This window comes from Ochotona curzoniae, unplaced genomic scaffold (assembly GCF_017591425.1).
Source record: "Ochotona curzoniae isolate NIBS_2020 unplaced genomic scaffold, NIBS_Ocur_1.0 scaffold_3835, whole genome shotgun sequence".
Classification (NCBI taxonomy): Eukaryota; Metazoa; Chordata; class Mammalia; order Lagomorpha; family Ochotonidae; genus Ochotona; species Ochotona curzoniae.
In genome coordinates, this window is record NW_024467114.1 from 2,193,090 (window position 1) to 2,216,455 (window position 23,366).

The 23,366-nt window shown below is 51.7% G+C and overlaps 1 protein-coding gene across 1 annotated transcript in view; it reads right to left on the bottom strand.

Annotated features, from left to right (window-relative positions):
• Positions 1-23,366, bottom strand: part of ABCA13 (ATP binding cassette subfamily A member 13) — a 210,510-nt gene that overhangs the window by 82,308 nt on the left and 104,836 nt on the right. The window contains 5 exon segments of the mRNA XM_040964495.1: positions 1,525-1,614; positions 6,611-6,860; positions 10,442-10,444; positions 15,345-15,468; positions 22,459-22,689. Of these exon segments, the coding sequence (XP_040820429.1) occupies positions 1,525-1,614; positions 6,611-6,860; positions 10,442-10,444; positions 15,345-15,468; positions 22,459-22,689 (698 nt within the window).

Sequence of the window (23,366 nt, forward strand, 5' to 3'; positions counted from 1 at the left end):
AGGAGCAAAGCAGGAAGCCCTGGTCCCCAGTGAAGAAACTGAGCCTGAAAGAAGAATCCACACAGCTACACACTGCTGGCCTGGAAGCAGCGACTGCACCTTTCTAGATGCTTCTGGAGGGACTGCACAGGCTTCTTTCTGCTCTCTCAACCGTCTTCACTGCCACGCTGGACTGGCGCTGACCACACGAGGCAGCCTGGGTGGGCTTCCCCCACGGAGAGGTGCACTTCCTGGGCTGCGCACTTCACAGGGCAGAAGGGAAAACATCACCGCAGAGCCCCAGACAACTCTGCTTCCCTACAGAAGACTACAGTGAAGCAGCATAATTCATCTTTACGGGTTCTTCCTGAGACCATTAATAGTTACTCGGTCTCTAACTAATTACCAGCAGGACTAATGAGTCAAATGCATCTCCCCAATTAGAAAACATATGGCCACTATGGTATTTTAATATTTATTACTTCAGAGACACTCTTCCAGCAGTTAGCAGACCGTTGTGGTTCAGTTGGTTGACCAGGAATAGTCCATTTCCTGAGACCAGCGCTGTATTCCTAATTAACTTCAGCTGCTCCCGTAGCCATCTTATTAATAGTTGATTCTTAGTGTATGCAACCAGAGCAAAGCAAGAGGAAGAAAACTCCATACCAAGATTTATCTAAAGATTTCACTAAAAGGCCATCATTATGTTAACCATTTTTAAATCCCTCCAAAATAATATTCAAGGTAATTTATCAAACTTGATAGACTGGCCTTTTAAGACTCTTAGAAGTTATCATTAAACGTTTCATGTGCATAAGTTTTGTCTGAAAAGCAAACAACAGGTAACACATAATTCATGTTTAACTGTTGTTTCATTCTTTCTAATTTTGAATTTCCTTAAGCAAGCCTAATGTTCCCAATGGCGTATTCTTTTCCCATGACACAAAGTTTGTGTCCACACAGGGGCGGAGCACTCATTTACCAGCTTGCTTCAAGTGCTTCTGTGTGGTGACCTCCTGAAGCCTGCTAACGGGTGGCCATCTCCCCAGGAAGCCAACAGGTAAGTCATATCCGTGTCATATTACTGTGAAGTCCCAGAAGGAGACCATGCTCCTGGCTGTGCGGCCTCAGGGAACCCTGCCTGTGGGGACCCAGGGAGCCCTGGCTGAGGGTCCATAGGGGAGCCCTGGCTGTGGGGACCCAGGGAGCCCTGGCTGAGGGTCCATAGGGGAGCCCTGGCTGTGGGTCCACAGGGGAGCCCTGGCTGAGGGTCCATAGGGGAGCCCTGGCTGTGGGTCCACAGGGGAGCCATGACTGAGGGTCCACAGGGGAGCCCTGGCTGTGGGGACTCAGGGGAGCCCTGACTGTGGGGACTCAGGGAGCCCTGGCTGTGGGGACTCAGGGAGCCCTGGCTGTGGGTCCAGAGGGGAGCCCTGGCTGTAGGGCCTCAGGGAGCCCTGGCTGAAGGTCCACAGGGAACCCTGGCTGTGGGGACCCAGGGAGCCCTGGCTCAGCCGTGTCTGTGCAGAGGGACCTGATACTCACAGGTCTGAGCTGGAGTCAGCACAGACGAGCCCTTGGTCTCTGAACTTTTGCAGGAGCACGTGGCTGAGGTCCATGGCATCATCCGCACTGCTGCTCAGGGAAGACAAGCAGGTCAAGTCGGAGGATGAGCAGCGCCTCACAGCGAGTGCAGGTCGGAGCTCTCACTGAACAAGGCAGCAGGCCCAACTCGCCCAAGCAGCAGGACCTGGAGCTCAGAGAAAGCTCATTTGCAATGTCTTACAGTAAATTCAACAAGCAATAAAATTGAGAAATTTCTAAAAAGCATGGTTTTGCTACAACAGATATGCATTTTTATATCCTTATATTCACAGTGCATTATTTTTCTCATCTTTTCACTTAATATTTTCACATGACCATTTTTCACCCATTTGCATGGTTTTTAAAAACAAATTTTAAAGACTACATAATATTGCATCATGCTAATATATTAAAATCTATAAAATTATATTCCTTTAATGCTCTATCTTGGGTTTGGCTTGAATATTTATTCTTCCTCATATCCCTGAAGCAAAACAATTTCTTGTACTTGTATATTTTTTATAAGCAAACTATTAAGTGCTTATAAAAAACATATTCATGGAGTTTGGGGGAAGATGTCAAGATAAACCCCATCCCTTGCGAGAACCACACTGACTTGAGGAGGTTTAACCAAGCCTTTCCCAGGCTGTTCCCTCCCTGCAATCCTGCGGGCCCCATGTCCTTGTCCAGGGTCCCCTTTCCTGTGCGCTATCCAGGGCCACGGGAGACTGCCACTGCTCTTCCTCAAAGTGTGGCTCTGGCCAGAGCAGCATGGAGTGGTGAGAGGCTGCTGGGAAACCACCAGAGTGGTGGGGAGTCCTGCTGTGTTTCCTGTCATCCCATCCACCAGTACATGCACATCATCCGCAGAGGCCTCCAGCTCTCCCGGGATTCTGCCTCCCTCTATCTGGCCTTCCTTGTGCTCTTCCCACTCACAGAGGAACAACTGTTGCAGAAACTACAGCTCATTTTCTCCCAACACCACCTTCTGCCAAAGGAGACTTTCCCTTGAGAACAACAAGCCAAGGCATCGCCCAAGGCTAGGAGGAAAGAATGTGGAAGGGTGTTCTCGGGATGCTAGGTGAGGGGAACAAAGGCAGGGCCATCTGTGGGTTCCATGGCCAGGACAGACAGAGCACAAGGTCCGAGAGGCAGTCAGCATTCCGTGTGTTGCTCTTGCAGAGACTTGTGGTCACAATCTCCCCCCACTTAGCACCCACTCAGAAGTGCAGATGACGCTCTGTGTCTATTCTGTCACACAAAGCAACAGAAACTTCCACTGATCGCTTCATTTCTTCCTGGACGTTTGCTCACCTCTTTCCACCAAAGGATCAAAACAAACAAGTAGGTAACCAGGCAGTAGTGCTGGTGCACAAGAAAGAAAAAGCAGGTGTCTAGGAGGAAGTTGTACACGTACGGAGAAACGGATGTCGACGTTTGGATGCTGACAGACGCCTGGTGCTGTCACCACGGCAGGAACAACATGTGCAAAACACACCAGCAGGCAATGGGTATGCAACAGCAATCACTACAAGTCTTCAGTCACTTTTAATCTCTGCCATCTGTCTGCATACCGCACAAGGATGTGCTTCCTAATTCCAAATGATTACCCTCCAGGCAAGTGGCCAAGAACATGGTCAAGTTCAATGGTATTTGAAAAGTAAATTATGGGAAAATATTGTGGGTTGAATAATTCCCCCCAAAAAGTCATGTCCTCCTGGAACGTCAGAGTATGACCTTATTTGGAAATAGTCTTTGCAAATAAAGTTAGATAGGATGAGCTCATATAAGGTCAAGATGATCCTTAAATCTAAGCTGACTGCTGCCCTTAGGGGAGGAAGAGTGGGACAAAGAGACACCAAGATGATCCCTAGACAGCAGGAGGCTGAGATGGGAGTGATGCTGATTATCTGCTACCCCCAAGAAGCTGAAGGAGACTGAAGGAACCTTCAACTTTAGCTGGGTGTGACTTCCGGCTCAGTGCCAGACTTCAGGCCTCCAACACAAGCACAGAACAGATGTGCCACTTTGAGTCAGCTGGCTGTGATGCTCTGATACAGCTATGATGAAGGTTGTCCATTTCCTGTCCTCACAGGGGAGCAGGCACAGCTGGGCTGCGTGCAGAGGGGGTGGGGAGCAGACACAGCCCAGATGGGTGCAGAGGCAACAGTGCAGAAAGTACACGAATCAGCAGTTATAGCCAACAGCCTCTTGGCAGCTCTTAGAGAACTGACTTTAGTGACCTAGCTGGAGTCCTACATTTTCTCCTGCTAGATCTTTCTCCAGTTGAAGCGCTTGGATAACGTAGATGAAAGAAGAAAGTTCAGTGGTAGGACAGCACTCAGCAGGCAGCAGGCCGGAGTGGGTCCCTGTACCAGGAGATCTCCACAGGTCTACCCAGAGGAGGGCCTCTGCCACTCACCTGAGAGCCTCCCCTCTGGCAGGCATCCAGCCACAAAGCACCACTCACAACATCAGATGTTCCCAATTCTCAGATTCAACATTATTTTGGAAAGCATGACTTCCATGAAAAATGAAAACTCTGTGAGCAGGAAAATGCTTTCAAAACAAAGCTATAATTACCAAGTTTATGATGCAGGAGAGCAAGTGAATGGCTATTTAGAACTGGCTGAAAATGTAGCAGTGAGACAAACACCGAGAATCTCTCACAGAAGAAAGGAGAAGATGAGGACAGGATATGGAAGTGGTGAAAATCCAGTACCTACTGAACTCCGCTAACGAGCAAGTACATCCCCACCGAGCAGCTGCCGAGTAAAGTCATGAGACACGGGGGAGTGTCGGAAGACGGGGCTCTCGGCTGCCCAGGAGTAGGGCCGACAGTGCAGCTGCCGTCTGGAAAAGGATCCGGCAAACTGCAGATGTGCCATCGATATTTGCTGAATAAAAGAATCAATTAGTGCACACCTATAAAGACAATTTGGCAACAATGACATGGACAAAACCGATGTCTTTGTCCCCAAAATGTCTTATAGAAATGAATGATAGTGAAAATAATGGAAAAGGCACATAAATCTAAAACAAAACTACCCATATAGCATTGCCTTTAACAGGAGAAGACACAAACGCGTTATGCCTCATGGCTGAGATCTGAAACAACCCTTTGTCCAATGTACAGCCCTGACAAATGGGCGATGCATTTGCACTGACTTACAACAGCAGGGATGGAATAGAGAGCCACATAAAACGCAAGTTACAAAGAACTTTCTGCTATGAGCTCATTGTCATAGAAACAAAACCACAGACAGCTAAAAGCATTAAATGCCACAGGAGGAAGAGGCACCGCAAGAGGCTTGTGGGAGAATCTCCGAGCAAAGGATGAATGAGTCTTTGTATTTATTTAGATGAGGTATTCTTTGTGCTTTTTTCTGCTCAGCCCATACTTTTGGAGCAAGTGTTTGGCACACACGGCAGTTACAACACTGCTTGGGATGCCTGGGGCCAGTGCAGGGTGCCCTGACTACCCTGGCCTCCTGCTTGTGCACACCCTGGGAGACCAGAAAGGACGTTCAAAGCACCCCTGCCAGCCATGAGGGTCCTGGGATCGAGTTCCTGGCTCGGCTTTAGCTTGGCCCAGTCCCCACTGGCATTTGGGGAGTGAACAGGTGGCTGGGCGATCTCTCTCTTTCCCATTTAGCACTTGTTTTTACTCTTGTGGAACTGTGCTATTCCCTCCTTTTATGTGTTGAATACCATAGTTAGTGGTGAATTGAGCCTATGCATATAAAGGATTAAGATCTGTCTTTGCGAAAACCTGTAAAAGGAGGCGAGGGGACAGAGGGATGGAGCGGGCCTGCGGTGAGGGGAGCACGGGAACTACAGTTCTCTTGAAACTGCACCTGTGGATTCACAGCATCTGCTCTTTATAATCAGAGCAACTTGAAAAAACAAAATACATCTTAAACATTTTATAAATTCAAAAGTTACAGCTCTTTCATACTTGAATATGACAGAAATTTGAGCATTTGTGAGAAAAAAAAACCTCCAGTGGACATCTACCCACCTGGCATATCCACTTTAAACAGTTCATAAACATGAGGGTGTATTAATACACTGCGTGCTACCGGAAAGAGGATCCAACCGGTGGGACAGGGGCTTGGGGCACAAGACCAAGTACAAGATATGGGCACTGCACGGCTGCAGCAGTGGAACTGCCCCTTGGCACTTAAGAACAGGCAGCAGAGATATGGGCACTGCACGGCCGCAGCAGTGGAACTGCCCCTTGGCACTTAAGAACAGGCAGCAGAGATATGGGCACTGCATGGCCGTAGCAGTGGAACTGCCCCTTGGCACTTAAGAACAGGCAGCAGATAAAGAGCAGGAGCCCAAGAAACCAGCTTAGCACCTCTTGTCCCTTTGTCACTGAATTTGTTTAAACCAAATTGCTAATTACAAGTCACTATGAATGTTGCACTAGCAAGCATGTAGACTAGCTGGCCACACATATTACATTAATAAAAGCTGGCACTGCCCCTTGCTGACCACTGATGGTCTGGCCGGGACCCCTGGGCAGTCCTGGGTCAGTGCCACTGAGCCCGCCACCCTCCCTTTCCTACTGCCAATCATGCACTGCTCTGCTATACTGTGAGGTCCATGGCTGTGCCTGGCACACAGCGAGCCCCGAGTGAGGGGCAGTGGAATCTGAAGGGAGCTGACCAACCTGAGCCCAAGGTACTCCAGTCTCTTGGAGTTGTCCACCAAGTCCCCAGTGAGCTTCTGAACGTGGGCCCCAGGAGCCTCTGAGAAGCCAACATCTGTGTGCTGAGTCCCCGGCTGCCAGTCTTGCCATCAGCAACATGGGGGCAGCCCTGGGATGGATCACCCATGGCCTTGCTTGTTTCTTGGCACAGCAGCTCCACCACCCTCACAACCTAACTGCCTGCCAAAGGCCCAGCTCTGAGCCGAAAACTAAGGACTTGGTTTGCACACTGAAATTCAGGGCTGGGCATCGGTACATGCTCGGCCCTGCAATTCTCCAGGATCCAACCAAAGAGAAGGGTGGGAGGGGCAGGAAAAGGCAGCTCCTCACCTGAAAAAGTAAGCCTCAGCGCTGTCATAATGGCCCGGGGTCAGCTGCAGGGGAGGGTAGGTGGTGGCCAGGGGCCGCACCATGAACAGGCCCATGGCCAGGGTCACAAACAGGACAGGCAGCAGCAGGTCTGAGAGCGTGTTCTTCCAGGCCCGGAGCGTGTGGCACAGCCGCTTGCACATGATGGCAGCCACCTGGGTCAGGAGGAGCTTCCGGCCGTGCACGAGTGTGGTCCTCACAGGTGAGTCACCTGCAGGGATGAAAACAAGGAGGGAGGGATGAACCGGGTGCTGCTGTGGCTGCGGCTCCCAGCACCAACCTGGGCCTGTGGATTTTTTCCCCACATCCTGGAGATGACCCTGTGGCAACCAACCACATTAGGAGCACCACATGGACGGCCTGGCACATCCTTGTACATATGAGCACCCATGCATGCGTACCAAAGCACTCTGCCCCTGGACCCACAGGGACCAAGCCCAGGTTCTCCGCCTTCCTGGTCTAGAACGATCACGGCCCTGGATGGGAATGGAATGGGTCTCACGTGGCTTGCCCCAGGACGGAGAGGACAGATGAGAACAGACTGTGTACACCTTCACCAGCTGAAAGCGAGGATTCTACAGAGCCCTGTCAGGAGGGAGCAGGTGGCTCTGTGCACCCGCCCAGAGGAGACCTGCCCTCCCTACTGCCCTGGTTGTCCTCTCCGTCCTCAACCCAAGGTCTTTCCTGGGCATTCCGCCAGTTCCGCACCGCATGGGATTCTGAGAACAACCTCCACTCTAGCCCCTCCTCACCCCTACCCACCCTCATCCTCCAGCACCTCCCTCCTCTCCTGGACCTGCCACCCAAAGCTCCTTTCTTCCCTCTGAAGGACACAGCAAATCTGAGAATGCTCAGCTGTCAGAGGGACAACATGTGACATTCGAAGAAGTGTGAGCCATGTGACACCGACGTGTGGATCCTCTGCAGACTCCACATCTGGCCCAGGTGAGGATGTCATGAGACATTTCTTTGTACCTGCCCAGGTTAGAACACCTGCAAACACCTCAATGCACCTGCTGCAGCCCAGCTGCCCTGCACAAAGCTGCGGGGCACAGTACCTACGTTCAATGTGAGGATGACAAAGAGGAAGATGGAGGCAGAGCCGTGACCTCGCCCACAGCCACTGGGAGAGATGCAGCTTGTCAAACAGCAGTCTCAGTGTTGTTCCCAACAGGCCCCCTTGTCCAAATGTTTTCCAACAAATATGCTTCAAGGAAAGACAAATGAACTGAATTTCTCTGCCACCGCCAATACTATATTGGGACCCAGTTGATAAAAAAGCAACAAGCAAGCTTGAAAACCCAAAAACAGTTGTGAAAAAGCAGTGCTACTTTGAAAGATAAATTCCTTGTGGTAGCGTCAAGCCCAGAGCTGTGGAGGCAGCACTGAGGGGTTAAGATGCTCACCTGGACTTCTCCCTCATTGCTCTCAGACACCTGCCAAGCCCACCATGCGGCCAGCACAGAGCTGCAGAGGCAGGGAGCCAGAGATGAAAGAACTGGCACCCAGGTGCGCGTCCCTGGGCTCGCAGGGGAAAGGTGGGGGAGCTGGCCCCAAAGTAGGGGTATTCAAGTGGAAGCCTGTGGTCCGACAGAGCTGACAGGCAGGCCAGAGACCATGCGCAGCCGTAATGAAAGCAGAAAAGGCAAGCAAGCACAGCCACTACTGCATCCCCAGGCCAGGGCCGGGCAGGGGGCACCTGCAGGGACAGAGGCAGAGCAGCAAATGCAGTGACAGGAACCCCCATCCTGCAGGGCCTCAGCAGCCTCCAGAGTCTGGGTCTGTGTGGGATGAAGACAGTCTAGGCGAGGCGCCACACGGTTAGGCTTGTGTGCAATACTGCGAGGTAGGACCTTACAGTGCACAGAGCAGAGCCAGAAGGTGGCTGCGGTGGTGTGTGACTACAACAGTGGTTTTAAAGCCAGACTACACACCAGAGTCACCAGGGAGCATCACGTCAAAAAACGTCTGCATCTTCACTCAGAACAAAACAAAAATATCTCCCAGGAGATGATAGCTAAGCTATAGGAGCACTGACGTAATGCACCATCAAAGGCAAGTCACATACGATTCGCACACGACAATTACTCAAAGACCCTTTGGAGAGATTGTGGCACTAAAAGAGATATGGTATTAGCCAAGTCTGATTCTGCTCGCTGACAACTGTTTGGGGTCACAGTGATGGCAGGACACGCGTGGATCCACTGGGTAACTGAGGTGTCTGGCAAAAGCTAACATCCTGGAGGTGTTCGCCCAACCTCACTTTCCAAAGGAATTCCTGAGAAAACTGCTTCACCGGGAGGGGACTGTGGGGCTCATCTTCCGGCAGGGGAGATTGCGTCTCCCTTTTAGACTGAGAAGAACATAAAGACCTCCATGAGGTCCACACCCAGGTCACCATCCACAGCAGGAGAGGTGTTTCATGGGGTGGCACTAAACTCATGTGCCCAGGGGTTGGCTTTGTAGGTTAAACTGCTGCCTGCAATGCCAGTGTCCCATGTGAGCACCTGTTCAAGTTCCTCTTGCTCCAGTTCCAATCCAGCTCCTTGCTTCGTTCAAGTGCTTGGGGCCCTACTACCCATATTATGAGACACCAGGGTAGAGTCCTGTCTCCTGGATTTGCAGTGGTACAGCCCTGGCCATTGTGGCTACTTGGGGAATAAACCAGAGAGTTTATCTCTTCTCTCTCTTTTAAAATATAAAATGGAATGAAGTGGCTAAATTTGTGAGCTCTGCCTGCTGAAGGAGTCAGAAGAGGAGGGGTGCTGCTGCTCACTGATCCCCCACAAGAGTCAGAGGTTGGGTGAGTTCAAGCCACACCCACAGGAATCTGAGTCCAGTCCCACCATTATACCATGGGTTCACTGATCCCCCACAAGAGACAGAGGTTGGGTGAGTTCAAGCCACACCCACAGGAATCTGAGTCCAGTCCCACCATCATACCGTGGGACTTCTGGAAAACCACTCCACACTCTGAATGTCACCTCAGTGGTAAAACAGATAATGAGGCCATCAGAGAAGGCATAACATTGACTTTGAGGCCTTGTGGGTGTTCGTGGGAGAGGTGTTCCTAATCTAAGAATAAATTTTCCCCACCTTCCCATACATGTTAATTTATCATAAATGAGGAAAAGGAAAGGGCTAAGATAGTTTATGGTTTTGAATCGACCACCAATCAAATATTCATGGCGAATCTTACAAAAGTATTTGCATGAATAATTTAACAGTCAAAATTAAAATGCTGGACCAAATTGTTATGAATTGTCTTATATGACTTATGAGTGTAATTACACTCAAGGACTCTGCTTACATCTATAATTACGTGCTCTCATTCCCCTGATCATCAAATCACTTAGGGGAAAATGTCCAAAAATTTTTTTCTTGGTCCAGTGATTTTACACATTCAAACATTAACACCTAGCGAGAAACTTAAAATATCAACCTCAAATATATCTACACATTACCAAGTTCATGCAAATGATCTTCAAGATATTAAAATACAGCATTATGAATAGAATACTTTCAAGTCAGTGAAAAGAATATTGCAAAAGAAAAAGCAGACACCCAGAATACCGAGCAGCTCAGCACAGATCTACCAAACAGCCAGTGCATCTGCGTGGCAGAGCAACACAGAGCAGGGGAATTGCAGCTCCTCTGGGCAACTACACTGAGGGCTCAAAGCCCTGGGCCTTCACACATGCCCACACCGGCTCCTCTGGGCGACTACACTGAGGGCTCAAAACCCTGGGCCTTCACACACACCCACACTGTTGAGGGAAGGGCAGGCTACACAGTCTTCCGTGGGACACCTGCTCCACTTAACTGTACCCCCTTGGGAGCAGACACTAAGCACTGAAAGTAAGCTTTGCTTCCAGGGGATCAGAGTGCCTGAGTCCACCAACTTCCAGCCCATCCTCCCTGCTGAAGTCACCCTCAGACAGCAGATGAAGGCTCTCAAATGGCCAAGGTCAGCCATCACAGGCACCTGGGGAGTCAATCAATGCATGTGTGAGATATTGTTCCTGCCTAATCTTTCAAATAAAATGAAAATCTTAAAAATATCATGTATAGGGCCTGACGGCGTGGCCTAGCAGCTAAAATCCTCACCTTGAACGCGCCAGGATCCCATATGGGCACCGGTTCTAATCCAGGCAGCTCCGCTTCCCATCCAGCTCCCTGCTTGTGGCCTGGGAAAGCAGTCAAGGATGGCCGAAAGTGGTGGTTTTAAAGTTTAAGAAAAAGAAAAGGCAGCTTGCCAGGATTGCCATGAACCAAGGTTCCCAATGGTGGAGTTGGGAACAGCTCTGGGAAGAGGCAGAGGATGAAGATCAACCACGGGAGATGGATGATGGATGGTCTAGTGGGCAAAGCAGAAATTGGAACCCTTTAAATCAACCACTAGCAAGACTGCTTCCCAGCACCAAAGCAGTGCAATTAAGAATGAGACAGAGGAGTCGATCATGGGAGAACAAGCAAAATTTCCCTTGAAGCACCACTGACAAACCACAATGCCAAAGACAAGCAGGCAGTCTCAGATCTGCCATGCAGGGCACACACTTCTTCAAAACAAATACATCAGCAAAGCCATGGCCACAGCTTGCAAAGCCATGGCCGCACCTGCTGGGGTCACTTGGCACCCGGTGCATCTGTGCCCTTCCACACAAACTCGGAGATTAGAGAGCCTCTGATGGCATGTTTTCTGGAGTGGGAAACACACGCCGCCCCAATCCCAGGAACACACGTGCTTCCAAGACAAAATCTGTGAAAGCCGCGTCACATTCAGCAAGTGCCTGTGTGATTCCAGAATCTTCTTTATACTAGCTCTCCTTTCTCTCCATGCAGCAGCCAGGACCTGGCCTTTTGTATAGAGCAGGGACAGAGTACACGATGACTGCTCCAGAAGTCAGAGGACTTTCCTGATCTGCTGGGAGCTCTGCAGGTGAGCCCAGGGAGCCACATGCTTCTCACAGGTGTGTCCCCCCCATTCCTCCACTCAGCAACAAGACCTTGCATTCAATGCCAGAAACACAGTGAAAAGAAGAGTGACAGCTCTAGGTGCAACTTCCTGAGCACACGGTGCTCTGGTGGGCTTGACAGGAAGCCAGGGTAAGTAACTGTATCATGCAACCTCTTCCAGCCCAGCAGAGACTGGAAGAATCCGTTGGGAGGACCCTGCCCAGTCAGGTGGTGAGCACTGTCTGCAGGAATGGCAGCGAACTAAGGACCGGGATCACCAGAGAATGGGGAAGGCACGCGGGCTCCAGACAAAAAGAGCTGTGCTGTGGGCTCTATGAGAGGCAGGGACTTGGGGTCTCAAAGAAGCTGAATGCAGCAGAGTTTGCATGTAATATGGGAAGCAGAACAATGGACGTGGCCTTGGAACATCTCAGGACTCATGAGCAAAAGAAAGGAAAACCTCCTAAGTATTCGCAGTGAGAACAGTATGATCGAGCACTTTGATTTCGGAGGAGGCTGGGGCTGCAGCACAGTGAATGTTGCAGGAAGCGAGGGACAACAGATGGCGGGAAGCAGCTCTGACATAACTGTTCGTGCATCAGGCAGAGACCAAGTCCTCGAGGACCAAGGGAAACCAGGCAGTAAAGCAGGTTTCTGGTGAAGATCCCAGGTCAGGTGCAAACACGCTGAGGTGCTCCATGGGGGTGCTTGGGGCAGACAGGGCTGCAGCAGTGAGCTGAGCTGAGGCACACTGGTGGACAACAGAGGCACAGCAGGGGCCAGTCCTGGGTGGCACGTGTGCCCTGGCCTCCAGGAGACTGGGAGTGGTGAGGCAGTTCTAGGGATGCACAATTCAACATCACACTTTGAGAAGACCTAGTTCTCTCTGCAACATGAGTGCATGGCAAGAATATGGGGCAAAGTGAGGATGAACACAGCATTTATGATGCTAAAGGAGTTTGTGCACTGCAGCCAGGCCCAGTGAAGGGACCAGCCACACCTGCAAGCCAGCTGGAAATGCAGGTTCTCAGGCCGGCACGGGGTGGAGCTGCGTAACCTGGGCCTTACTGGATGTCAACTCATAGGGGAGGGAGGCCAACCATCTAACCCAGTAGTTTATGCATGGATATATTTCAAACCCTGTAACAGACATGTGCTCGTGTGGCCTGGCAGAGGCCTTGGCAGAAAAGAGCAAGGCCCCCAGAGAGGCTGCTGTGGCAGGTGCCTTGCCAGCGAGCAGTCTCACACCAGCCTGTTCAGGGCTTGGAGAAAGCAAGTGACCCCCTGAATCTCAGTCTTCCCCTAAAACTCATAGATGGGGGCAAGTCCAAGCAGCAAAGAAGGGAAAGTGGACAGCACAGGCAGCAGGCAAGAGCACTTGGCACAGGCACTCCAGAAACAGAGCTTCTCTGGTGCAGGTTAGAGCCCTCGCAGAGGGCAGAGTCCTCACTGCACTCACAGGTTAGAGCCCTCGCAGAGGGCGGAGTCCTCACTGCAGGTGCAGGTTAGAGCCCTCACAGAGGGCGGAGTCCTCACTGCACTCACAGGTTAGAGCCCTCACAGAGGGCGGAGTCCTCACTGCACTCACAGGTTAGAGCCCTCACAGAGGGCGGAGTCCTCACTGCACTCACAGGTTAGAGCCCTCGAAGAGGGCGGAGTCCTCACTGCAGGTGCAGGTTAGAGCCCTCACAGAGTCCTCACCTCACTCACAGGTGTCAGTGCGTGCTCCCCCAACTGATGAAATCACCTACTTAGGAAGGTGGATCTGATGTGCAGAGAGGCCCCGTTTGGAGCTGGAAGAAGATTTTGCAGCATAATCGGCGTGTGCACATGATCCCATACCAAATTTGTTTTCATGTGTCTTGGGCTCATTTCTCCTTACTAACTGTAATACATCCCAACTCCAGAATCTGCCATTCCAATGATAGAATTGTGTTTTATAGCATATTTTACAGCAGCAGTCAGAAATACTGTACTTTTTCCTTCCCCCCCGGGTTTTTTCTTAAATTCAAAACACCACACATTTTCACACAGTATGCACTTTTTATTTCTAATACGTGTGTAAATTTCATAACATTCTCCGACTTAACCCCAAGAGTTTTCCAAGACCGAGTTACTACCACAATGAAGAAGTAGATGGGTGATTCCTTTTTTTGATGTAAATTATCACAACTTATTAACCTGACAAAATGTTTATGGGAAGCTGTACTTCTCCTGAATTTGCCGTTATGTATAAAAATCATCAGCTAACATATTCTGAAGGCAATAAGCGCTCAGAAATGAAACCTCTAGGCAAAATGTTAATGCCCAAAGCAGAGAATGAAATGTGTGTCCAGTTAAGGCGTTCCTATAAACACCGGAGACGAAAGCCCTGCTGATGCTGGGGACAAGCACATGGAGGTTCACAAGCAGTGAGACCAAAGGTCAGAACAGAAAGGCAGTCTCGGGTTGACACGGAGAACCTCCTTTCCCAGGAAGCTGGGAAGCAGGGGGGACATGAGCCTCCCAGGCAGGAGGCTGTGGTTCAGGGAAGATGTGGCTGGAGATGCCGAGGTGTGCCCCATGCTGGGATCTATGCCACTTACTGCAGCGGCACCACCAGGGCTAGGAAAAACTCACCATGTGAAACCACACGGCTCCCCAGCGAAGAGGAGTCACGGAAGGAGTTCAAATGGGTAACAGCCATGAGGGGTGCTTAGGCAGTGGGGCTCAGCTCCTGCTTCAAGAGGGCAGCAGCGAGGGTGGCCACCACCCAGATGACAGAGAAGAAAGAGTGTCTGTGAGGACAGAGAGAGGCAGCTGCCCTTGCCTTCTGCCAGCCGGGCTGTAAGACAACGCAGCGAACAAGAAGTAGTGTGTGGTGCCCCAAGAAATTACACGTCAGACCCAGTAATCGCGTCTTGTTTACAGCCCAAGAATTTGAAAGCAGGAGCCAGACCTGCTTCTGTATACTCAAGTATACAGCAGCGTCACTGAAAATCCTCTGCAAGTGGAAGCAACTCCCATTCCCATGCACAAATGGGTAGACAAGATGCGAGATGGCCATTGACAGAGCACAGAGGAGCTTAGCCACACATGTACATACATACACAGAATGAACTATCCCACCTTGGAAAGAAAAGACCCTGCCACACAGAATGGCACGGATGTACCAGGAAGCGATTCTGCACAAGTCAGTTGTAAGAGCTCCATTCTGTGTGGCTCCAGTCACAGTCACCGAGGCAGCAAGTACAGAACTGTGTGTGCCAGGAGCTGGGCAGAGTCAACAGTGAGGAGCTGACATCTGCCGGGCACAGGGTTTCAGCTAAGCCTCCTCCAGGGCTGCCAGTGTCCCCTATGGTACTAGTTCATGTTCTGGCTGCTCCGCTTTTGATCCAGCTCCTGTTTTATGACCTGAGGAAGCTGTGGAGAATGGTTCAAGTGACCACCCTTGAGCCCAGTCTAGGACCACATTCCTGGGCAGGCAGGGGTTGCTGCCAACAGAGCCGAGAAATCACACAGAATGGAGCTGCAGTCACACACACAGAGACCACACCTGGACCCCGAGCAGCCGCATGTCCACAGTCATAACCACAAGCTCAATGCTGAGAGAGAGAAAAACCTGGCCCGTAAACACAAGCCAGGATAAAACGACGCCTTCCCCCGTCCTGGTCGCTGCAGGACCCACTCAGACCTCCCAGCTTCACTCTCCTAAGATTCAGCATCTACAGTGAGCAAGGGTGAGGACAGCAGGAACCACAGCCTGCTCTGTGCTTACGGCAGCCAGGAGATGGGCCAGCAGGGTCGTGCTCTTGTGGCTGGGCCTCGCTTCCCAGGGCAAGGTGAGATTCCTTGTCTGAATCCTGCAGAAGTTTCAGAAACACCTTTTTGGAAACAAAAAGAGAGACACATGTTACTTGATGCTCCTTTCCATGTTGCATCCCTGCCCCGTTGCCTCCAGCACTCGACTAGGGCAGAACACCTGCTCATATACCAGTGTCAGCTGTCATCCACATGACCTGACTTCGAGGCCAGCTCTCAGCGCACCAGCTGATGGCCATGCCTTAGAATACAAAGTCAAGGGCAACTTGTCCATGAGCCTCGGGACCTGTGCACAGTGGCAGAGGCAAGCCAGGTCCACTGAGAGTGTCAGGAAGGCAGGGGAAAACTTGGAGCAGTCAACGGCACATGACTCTTTCCCCAGCAGCTCACAAACAGGTAGTAATGAACTGTGATGCTTGCCAGACTAGATGGGTTCTCATATATAAACCCCCTACTGGCATGCTCCATCCACGGGCAGGGAGCGCATGTCGGCTAACAGTTCATTGCAGTGACTTGTAGAAAGTCACTGTTAAGCAAGTTCTGGAAGAAGTCCAACCTCACTTTGCTCAAACCCAGAAACTAAACCCAAATCAGTGGAAATAGGATGAGCAAGGCCCCAGCTGCACCTGAGCCCTGGCCAGGTGCCCTGGAGAGGGGATCCCCAGCCCCGCATCGAGCAGAGCACAAAATGGGGCCACAGCACAAGTCCTTGGACAGCAGGTCCTGCCTCTGCCCGGCACCAAGACCCAGGGCTAGGCCCCAGAGTCCTGATACGCCACTCTTGGCAACAGTGCTCACCTCTCAGCGGTGGCTGAGACTAGCAGATCACAGCTGGACTCGCCCAGATGTCAGAGCACGAGGCAGCCCCTCTGCCACTCATATCTGGAGTACGTCTTCCCTGGGCCAGGCCCATGCCATGCTTCCTGCTGTGGCCCCTCTCTAGGCAAGATCACAGCCCATCAGCAGCCAGACTCCATGCCCAGCCTCCTCTGGCACTTCCCCGCAGATGGCATCAGCATGCCCATTCATCCAAACAAGAAGTCAGGCCAACTGCACGTGTTCCCACAGGAGAAGGCCCCAGGGAGAACCCACTGTCACCAGGCCTCTCCACATGTGGCTAATTAGATGGCATGGACTCCTACTGGGCAATGTCTGCCTGCCCAGCACGGTCAGGTCAGGACATCCACTAGAGCTTCCATGGTCACCTTCACCCACGACGCCTCAGGTCTCCCCTCCTGATGGTAGCAATGCCCCAGAGTATGACCTTGGGCACGTGACTCTATCATACTGTGACTGTGCTTCCTTGCAGAACAAATGGCCACAACAAGACACAAGTGCAGGATTGCTAACAGGAAAAGTCAGAGTGGTGACCACTGCACCCGGCACGGATCAGTCCATTCCACAATCTGTGGTCCTGGGAGTGGCAGGTGTGACGGGAGGCACAGGCAGAGGAACAGGGCAGTGAGGCACAGGCAGGGGGACAGGGCAGTGGGATGGGGCAGTGGGGCACTGGCAGTAAGATGCGGCAGCGGGACGGGGCACCCGTGTGTGGTGGACAGGTGCATGTAGCCCATCACGGCACAGCCCCAAGCATCAGGCCACAGACCAGCTCTGCCGGAGAACAAAGGCACGCCTACAAGGACACTGAGACTGCCGCCTAGTGCCCGTGCACCTCAGCTGTAAGCACACCACCCAGGAGTCTGGAAGAAGAGAGCAACAAAAAAGGCCAAAACGGGTCAGGTTTCTCAAAAACAGCGTGACCCCGATCGCTGTGGTCACAGGTGGGGTGCCTTCCTCCCTCCAACACACAAGTGCCATACACACAGAAGCAGTTAGATAGGACTCTGCTACAGCCCCAACAGCCTGCTGCTCACATCTCATGGGCTTGTTCCAAGCATGCTCCTCACTTTTCACTGATTTACTTGAGGAAGTCAGAGTGAGTCAGGAGCACCTGTTCCCTCTGTGAGGCAGTAACAGAACAGACCCAAACGAGAGGCTCAAGTCCAGAGACCTGAAGCCAGCATGGACACGAAGGAGCCCCCACGGGCGCGGCATGGCTCACGCCTCACAGTAATCAAGGAACCCTTGGCTCACTGACAAACCAGGAGGCCAGGAGAAAGGCCAACAGACAAGAGAGAAGAGCTCCACTCAGCCGGTATGTCATCAGAATCCAAGCTGGAGACACCCTGCAGAAATTAGCAATGCTAAGGAAAGCCCGGTGGACCTTACAGAGGTGCTCACGGCTCCTCTGCCAGCAGGGGACAGATCTGCCCCCAGCATCCACCCTGGGACATCTCAGCCACACGGAATCACGGCTGGTCTCTGCCAACCACTCTTCTGCCATCTTCAACATCATCGAGGGCTTGCGAGTGGGGGGCCAGGCATGCTGGGAGACAGTGGCAACCAAGGTAGTGGACAGCAGGCCCAGCGCGTGGCCCTGAGCCTCACCCCCTTGCTCCTAGGGACATGGCAGGACAGGGACACTCAAATGGGCAGCCTGCACAGAAAAGCCCTGGTCTGCAAAACTGTTTCCAAAGGTAGAAAAAGCATCAAAGATCAGGCCCACCCCCGGACCTGGATTTTCCCCCAAGGTGCAGGCGTGGCGCCTGATGCCCAGCAGGACAGGGCTGCAGAGGCACACTCCCAAGGACCCGGCATTTAGAACTCACTGGGCAGGGGAACAAAGCACTGGCTGACCACACTCCGCAGGCAGGGCAGAAAGGAATGCCCAACTCACACAGGCAACCTGACCTTTCCGGAACATTTAGCAGCAAACTTGCAAACTATTAAAAATGCCCCACCAGAATTCACTCAGCTTGCATTGTGCCCAAAAGTGCTGCTGTGGCTTCATGCTGCTGCAAATACACTTGCCATACACGGCCCAGCTTGCCAGCTCCCCGGTGCCCAGGCCCTCTCAGGGGGACACCGCTGCCCACCAGCACTTGCCCCGGCCCAAGCATTGGAGCAGGATGTGCAGAAGCCTATGGGAGCCTGCTAAATGCCATCAGCACATTGTAAATAACAAATGATTCAGCTTGTGGATACATTGAGAGATGATTATTTATAAGAAATTACTGTTGTTTAAAAATGAAATGTGCTTTCTGGATCCTGAGTCGGGAGAGCAAATTGGCAAGCCTTCCTCACTCGGTCAAAGCCGTCAGGCAAAACGCAGCAAAGCCGGGGAGAAGGCGTGCGGGCTGCTGTAACGGCCACGCTAATTGCAGATCTACAGCAGCCATGAGAGAGGTAAGTCGATGCTTGCCAAGCGGGAAGAGACAAAATTAGTGGAGACGGACAGTTTATAGACTGCGCCAAACAAAAGACGGCTCTTTAGAGGCACCTGATGTGTTCCCAATTTAAGGCATTTTTCTCAGAGTTGCAAACACACTGCAGACCGGCTTCTGTTCGCTCCTCCCGTGCCTTATGTGTATTCCATTTCCATTCCCTGCGGGTGTCCCAGACAGATAACATCTCTCTTAGCTTTTGTTATGTGCGAGAGAGAAAAAGAGAGGCTGGAACCAATCAATCAGTACCTATTTAGAACCATTATGTGCACACAGCACCAAGGGCGGGGCAGGAAGCACTGTGTCCTGTGCACACAGCACCGAGGGCGAGGCGGGAAGCACTGTGTCCTGTGCACACAGCACTGAGGGCGAGGTGGGAAGCACTGTCATGTGGTGAGGAGTCCCAGATGGGATGCTGAGCACACAGGATGCCACAGGGGAGTTAGGACAGCTAACACTTGGGAACCCTTTACACCTCTGAACCTAAAAGCGCTCAAAAAATAATACAGAGGTATAAATAGAAAATAGCGACACTCCAGAAGAAGCGACTCAGCCAGGCTCACCTGTAGCAGCCCCAGGCCCAGGGATCAAGGTTGGGCTGACCCATTAGGAATCTATAATGTGAATGCAGGACATGGGGTTCTTTGGGCAGTCTGAGGCACATGAAATAAACCACAGGGAAGATGTGGCCATCAGTTTGGCAATCAATTACCTGGCACTGGCCCAGACCTTCATGTGCTGGGTCCTAAGTGATTTGCCCCATATTGCCACTTGGTCTTCCCTAGCTGAGCCCATTGAGCTCACACACGTGTTTTGTTCATCCACACGGCAGACCATCAGGAGACCGGCTGATCTGCCCCGTGAATAATTATTGTCATATAACAACTCTGACCTTCAACCCCAAAGGAATTGTCTCATCCTGTATACGCAATCCAGAATGGGGACAGCATTGTAGCACAGTGAGTAAAGACACTGCACGCAATGCTGATATCCTATAGGGGCGCTGGCCCATGCCCCAGCTGGTCTACTTCCTATTCATGGCTTGGGAAATCAGCATCAGCTGGTCCCAGGGCTTGGACCCCTGCTCGCACACGGGAGACCCAGATGAAGCTCCTGGTTCCTAAACTGAGCCTGCTCCAGCCTCAGGTGTCGTGGCTATCTGGACAGTGAACTATCAGATGGAAGATTCTGTCTCCCCTTTATCTTTTAAATAAATAAATAAATCTGAAAGAAGGAGAGAGAAAGAGGGGGAAGGAAGAAAAAGAAAAACAAGTGACCCAAACTGGTAATGACTCTTGACCATGACACCTGCTGGAGTCTACAGGAACACTGTGACTCTGCCAGCCCCACATTCCAGCTCTCCTGATCACTCAGGGTCTGATTCCACTCTTGGAAGGCGGTGACCCCTCTTGTCTGGCACAGCCACCTTCTGATATGGTGCTTTACCCAGTCACCCATAAGGCCAAAATCCAAAATCTGTGGGTGACTTCACTCACATCTCAACCCACAGCCTCGGGTAGGAGGCCTGGCATTTCCTTCTCCCCACACCAGCAGACGGAAGGACACAGACCGAGTCATCTGACCCCGGTCACACATACATGAGCGTGACCACCATCTCCCCCGCCAAGCCCTGTAGAGAACCATCACCGCTGGGGTCTGTCTGCCTGGGTTCCCCATGAGGTAACCATGGAAACGATCTGTTCTCCAGTTTGAAGACCACAACTGTGAGGTCATGAGAGCTGAGCAGTGCTTGGGGGGAGAAAGATGTGGACTCAGAAGCTTCGGAACAGAGCACACCCTTTGCTGAATGCTTCTTGGGTGACGTCCTGCATCTGGCTCACTTGAGAAGGACTGGGGATGCAGCCAGCATTGGGGTGTAGCAGGTAAAGTTGCTTCCTGATATCAGCATCCTATATGAGTGCCAGTTCATGTCCCAGCTGCACCATTTTCAATCCAGCTCCCTACTCATGGCCTGGGGAAAGCATCAGAGGATGATCCGAATGATTGGGCCCCATCCACCCATGCAGGAGACCACGACGAAGCCCCCTAGCTGTTGCAGCTGTCTGGAGAGGGATCCAGGAGGTAGATCTCTCTCTCTCTCTCCCTTTGTCCAGGCTTGAAGAATAAAGACAGGGAATAGCCAGTCAAGCCCTGGAGGACACAGTAATTCTGCTACCTTTGGCTTTAGGAAACAGCTCACTTCCACAATAGATAAGTGTGGGCTCTATGTAAGGAGGACAGTGAGACTGGCACTATGGCAGAGCAGGCAAGGCACTGCCTGCACCATGGCATCCCATATGAGTACCAATTCCAGTCCCGGCTGCTCCACCTCTGGCCCAGCTCCCTGCTAACACACCTGGCATCCCATATGAGTACCAGTTCCAGTCCCGGCTGCTCCACCTCTGATCCAGCTCCCTGCTAACACACCTGGCATAGCTAGAGTTGGTTGAAGTGCTTGAGCCTCTACCCCCACGTGGGAGACCCAGAAGGAGCTCCTGGCTCCTGGCTTCAGTCTGGCCTTGCTCCAGACACCGCAGCCATTTGGGAAGTAAATCAGCGCACAAAGTCCTGTCTCTCCGTCTTGAACTCTGCCCTCCAAATAAATGAATATATTTTTTAATGACAAGGCTCACGGAGGGAAAATTGGTAGACTTCATGTCACTTGAGGGGCCAAAGGGAGCATCACTCACCAAGGCCTGGCACACATTACAAACCTGAGCTTATCATCAGAAAACCAAGATCCCAGCGTAGACCCGTAATCTGTGAGCCATGTGATTGGGGCAAGGAAATGAGCCTATCTAAGCCTCAGCTCCTCACCCTAGAAATAGGGATGATAATGTTGGGGTTTGGGGGAACCACATATTCTCAGTAGAAAAGCACAACACTGTAAATTTTTCCATGTCTCCTATTTATGAGTGTGATGAGTGCCGTATACCTAGGACTGTGAACGATGCACTTCAACACGCCCAGGGGAACTCTGAAATGACAGATGGTGCCACACCCTTTATACACAGCCGCCCCAGTGCCCACAGGAGATGGGCCAGGGCTTTCCTTCCAGATGTCGTTTGATATTTTAAAATCTACTGTACTGGGGTCACTGTTGTGGCACAGAACGCTGGGCTGCCATCTGCAATGTTAGCATGCCATACTAGAATGCCAATTCAAGTCCCTTCTGCTCAGCTCCCAACTCAACCCCACCCCTCCAACCCCTGCTGAGAATGCACTTGAGAAAAGCATCTGAGTCAGGCCAAAGTGCTGGGGCCCAGCCACCCATGTGAAAGACCCAGGTGGAGCCTTGCGCTGAACCAGCCCCAGCCAGGGCAGCCTTTGGGGGAATGAATGAGCAAATGAAAGATCTCTCTCTCTCTCTCTTATTTCTCCCCTCTTCAAATAAATATTTTTAAAATAAAACTTATAGCACTTTCTATTAATAATGGCAAGGTGAAACTAAAATTCAAAAATGTTACCCACACAGAGCCAGCCTCCCAGACACCACAGAAGGCTGGAGGCACTTGGGCAGAAATCTAGAAAAAAGAGGCCATCCCCAGGTGGGAAAAACCGAGTGGATATCAAAATATCAAATGGCATGGTCAACGACTGGAACATGATAGCTTCAAAGACCAGCTGTCAGGGTGTCAAGCTCTGTTACTGGCTTCTACCAAGTAACAACACACAAGGCCTCCATCTCCAGCCATCCCCCACAGCTCCCCAAGAGACACACAGAGGCCACACCAGCATGGAGCAGAGGCGGGTTGGGGAACTCGGTACCTCTTCCAAAGTAGTGTCGGAGAGGCTGTAACCCGCCAGGCGCAGCTGCTGCTGGTTCTGGTCCAGAGCCTGGCAGAGCCCTTTAAAGCAGGCTGTGTCTGTGCCCTTGGGAATGGTGTAGGTCAGCTCTCCCTTGCTGCTGCCTTGGAGAAATGCTTGTGGAATATAGATCTGTATCAGGGACGTGACACGTGTGATGTCCTCAGGGTCACCAGGCCCCAGAATGGAAGGCTGCAGGCAAAGAGACACCAGTGAGCAATGCCAGTCCCATCACCCTCGAGACAATCCATGGCCACAAGCAAATACCCCACCACTTCAAAGCCCAATGACACACCACACTTCAGTGGCAGGCAGCTGGACTGGGCCAAAGCCAGGCGCTTCACCCAGCTCTCCCAAATGGGTACAGGGCCCCAAGGCCATCCTCTCTGCTTCCTCAGGCCAAAATCAGGGGGCTGGATGAGACACAAACCAGCTCCCATGTTGGATGCCAACAGCACAGGTGGCAGCTTAGCCACAATGTCTGCTCCTTTCCTTTTTAAAAAATAGAAATGTATGTGACCAACCTGAAGAGGACAACCCATGTGCCATCTGTGTCTCAGGGTCCAACATGGCCAGTCTCCAGGAACCTGTGCCCATGAGTAAGGATCAGGAAGGAGATGAGGCCTCCTGACCAGACCACAGAGACGATTCCCCAGCTCAAAAGAGAAGAGCAGTCTCCAGACATGAGATGCTCATAGGAAGTGATTAAAAGATCTCCTCAGCTCAGAGGTCACCAAGGGTCAGATATGGTCAGCCATCGTGATCAAGGAGATAACACCTCACAGGCCCACCCACCTCCTGAGTCCCAGCCCAGAGCCAACATCATGTCCACAGCTGACACCATGCAGTGTAGCCACCACGTGACACAA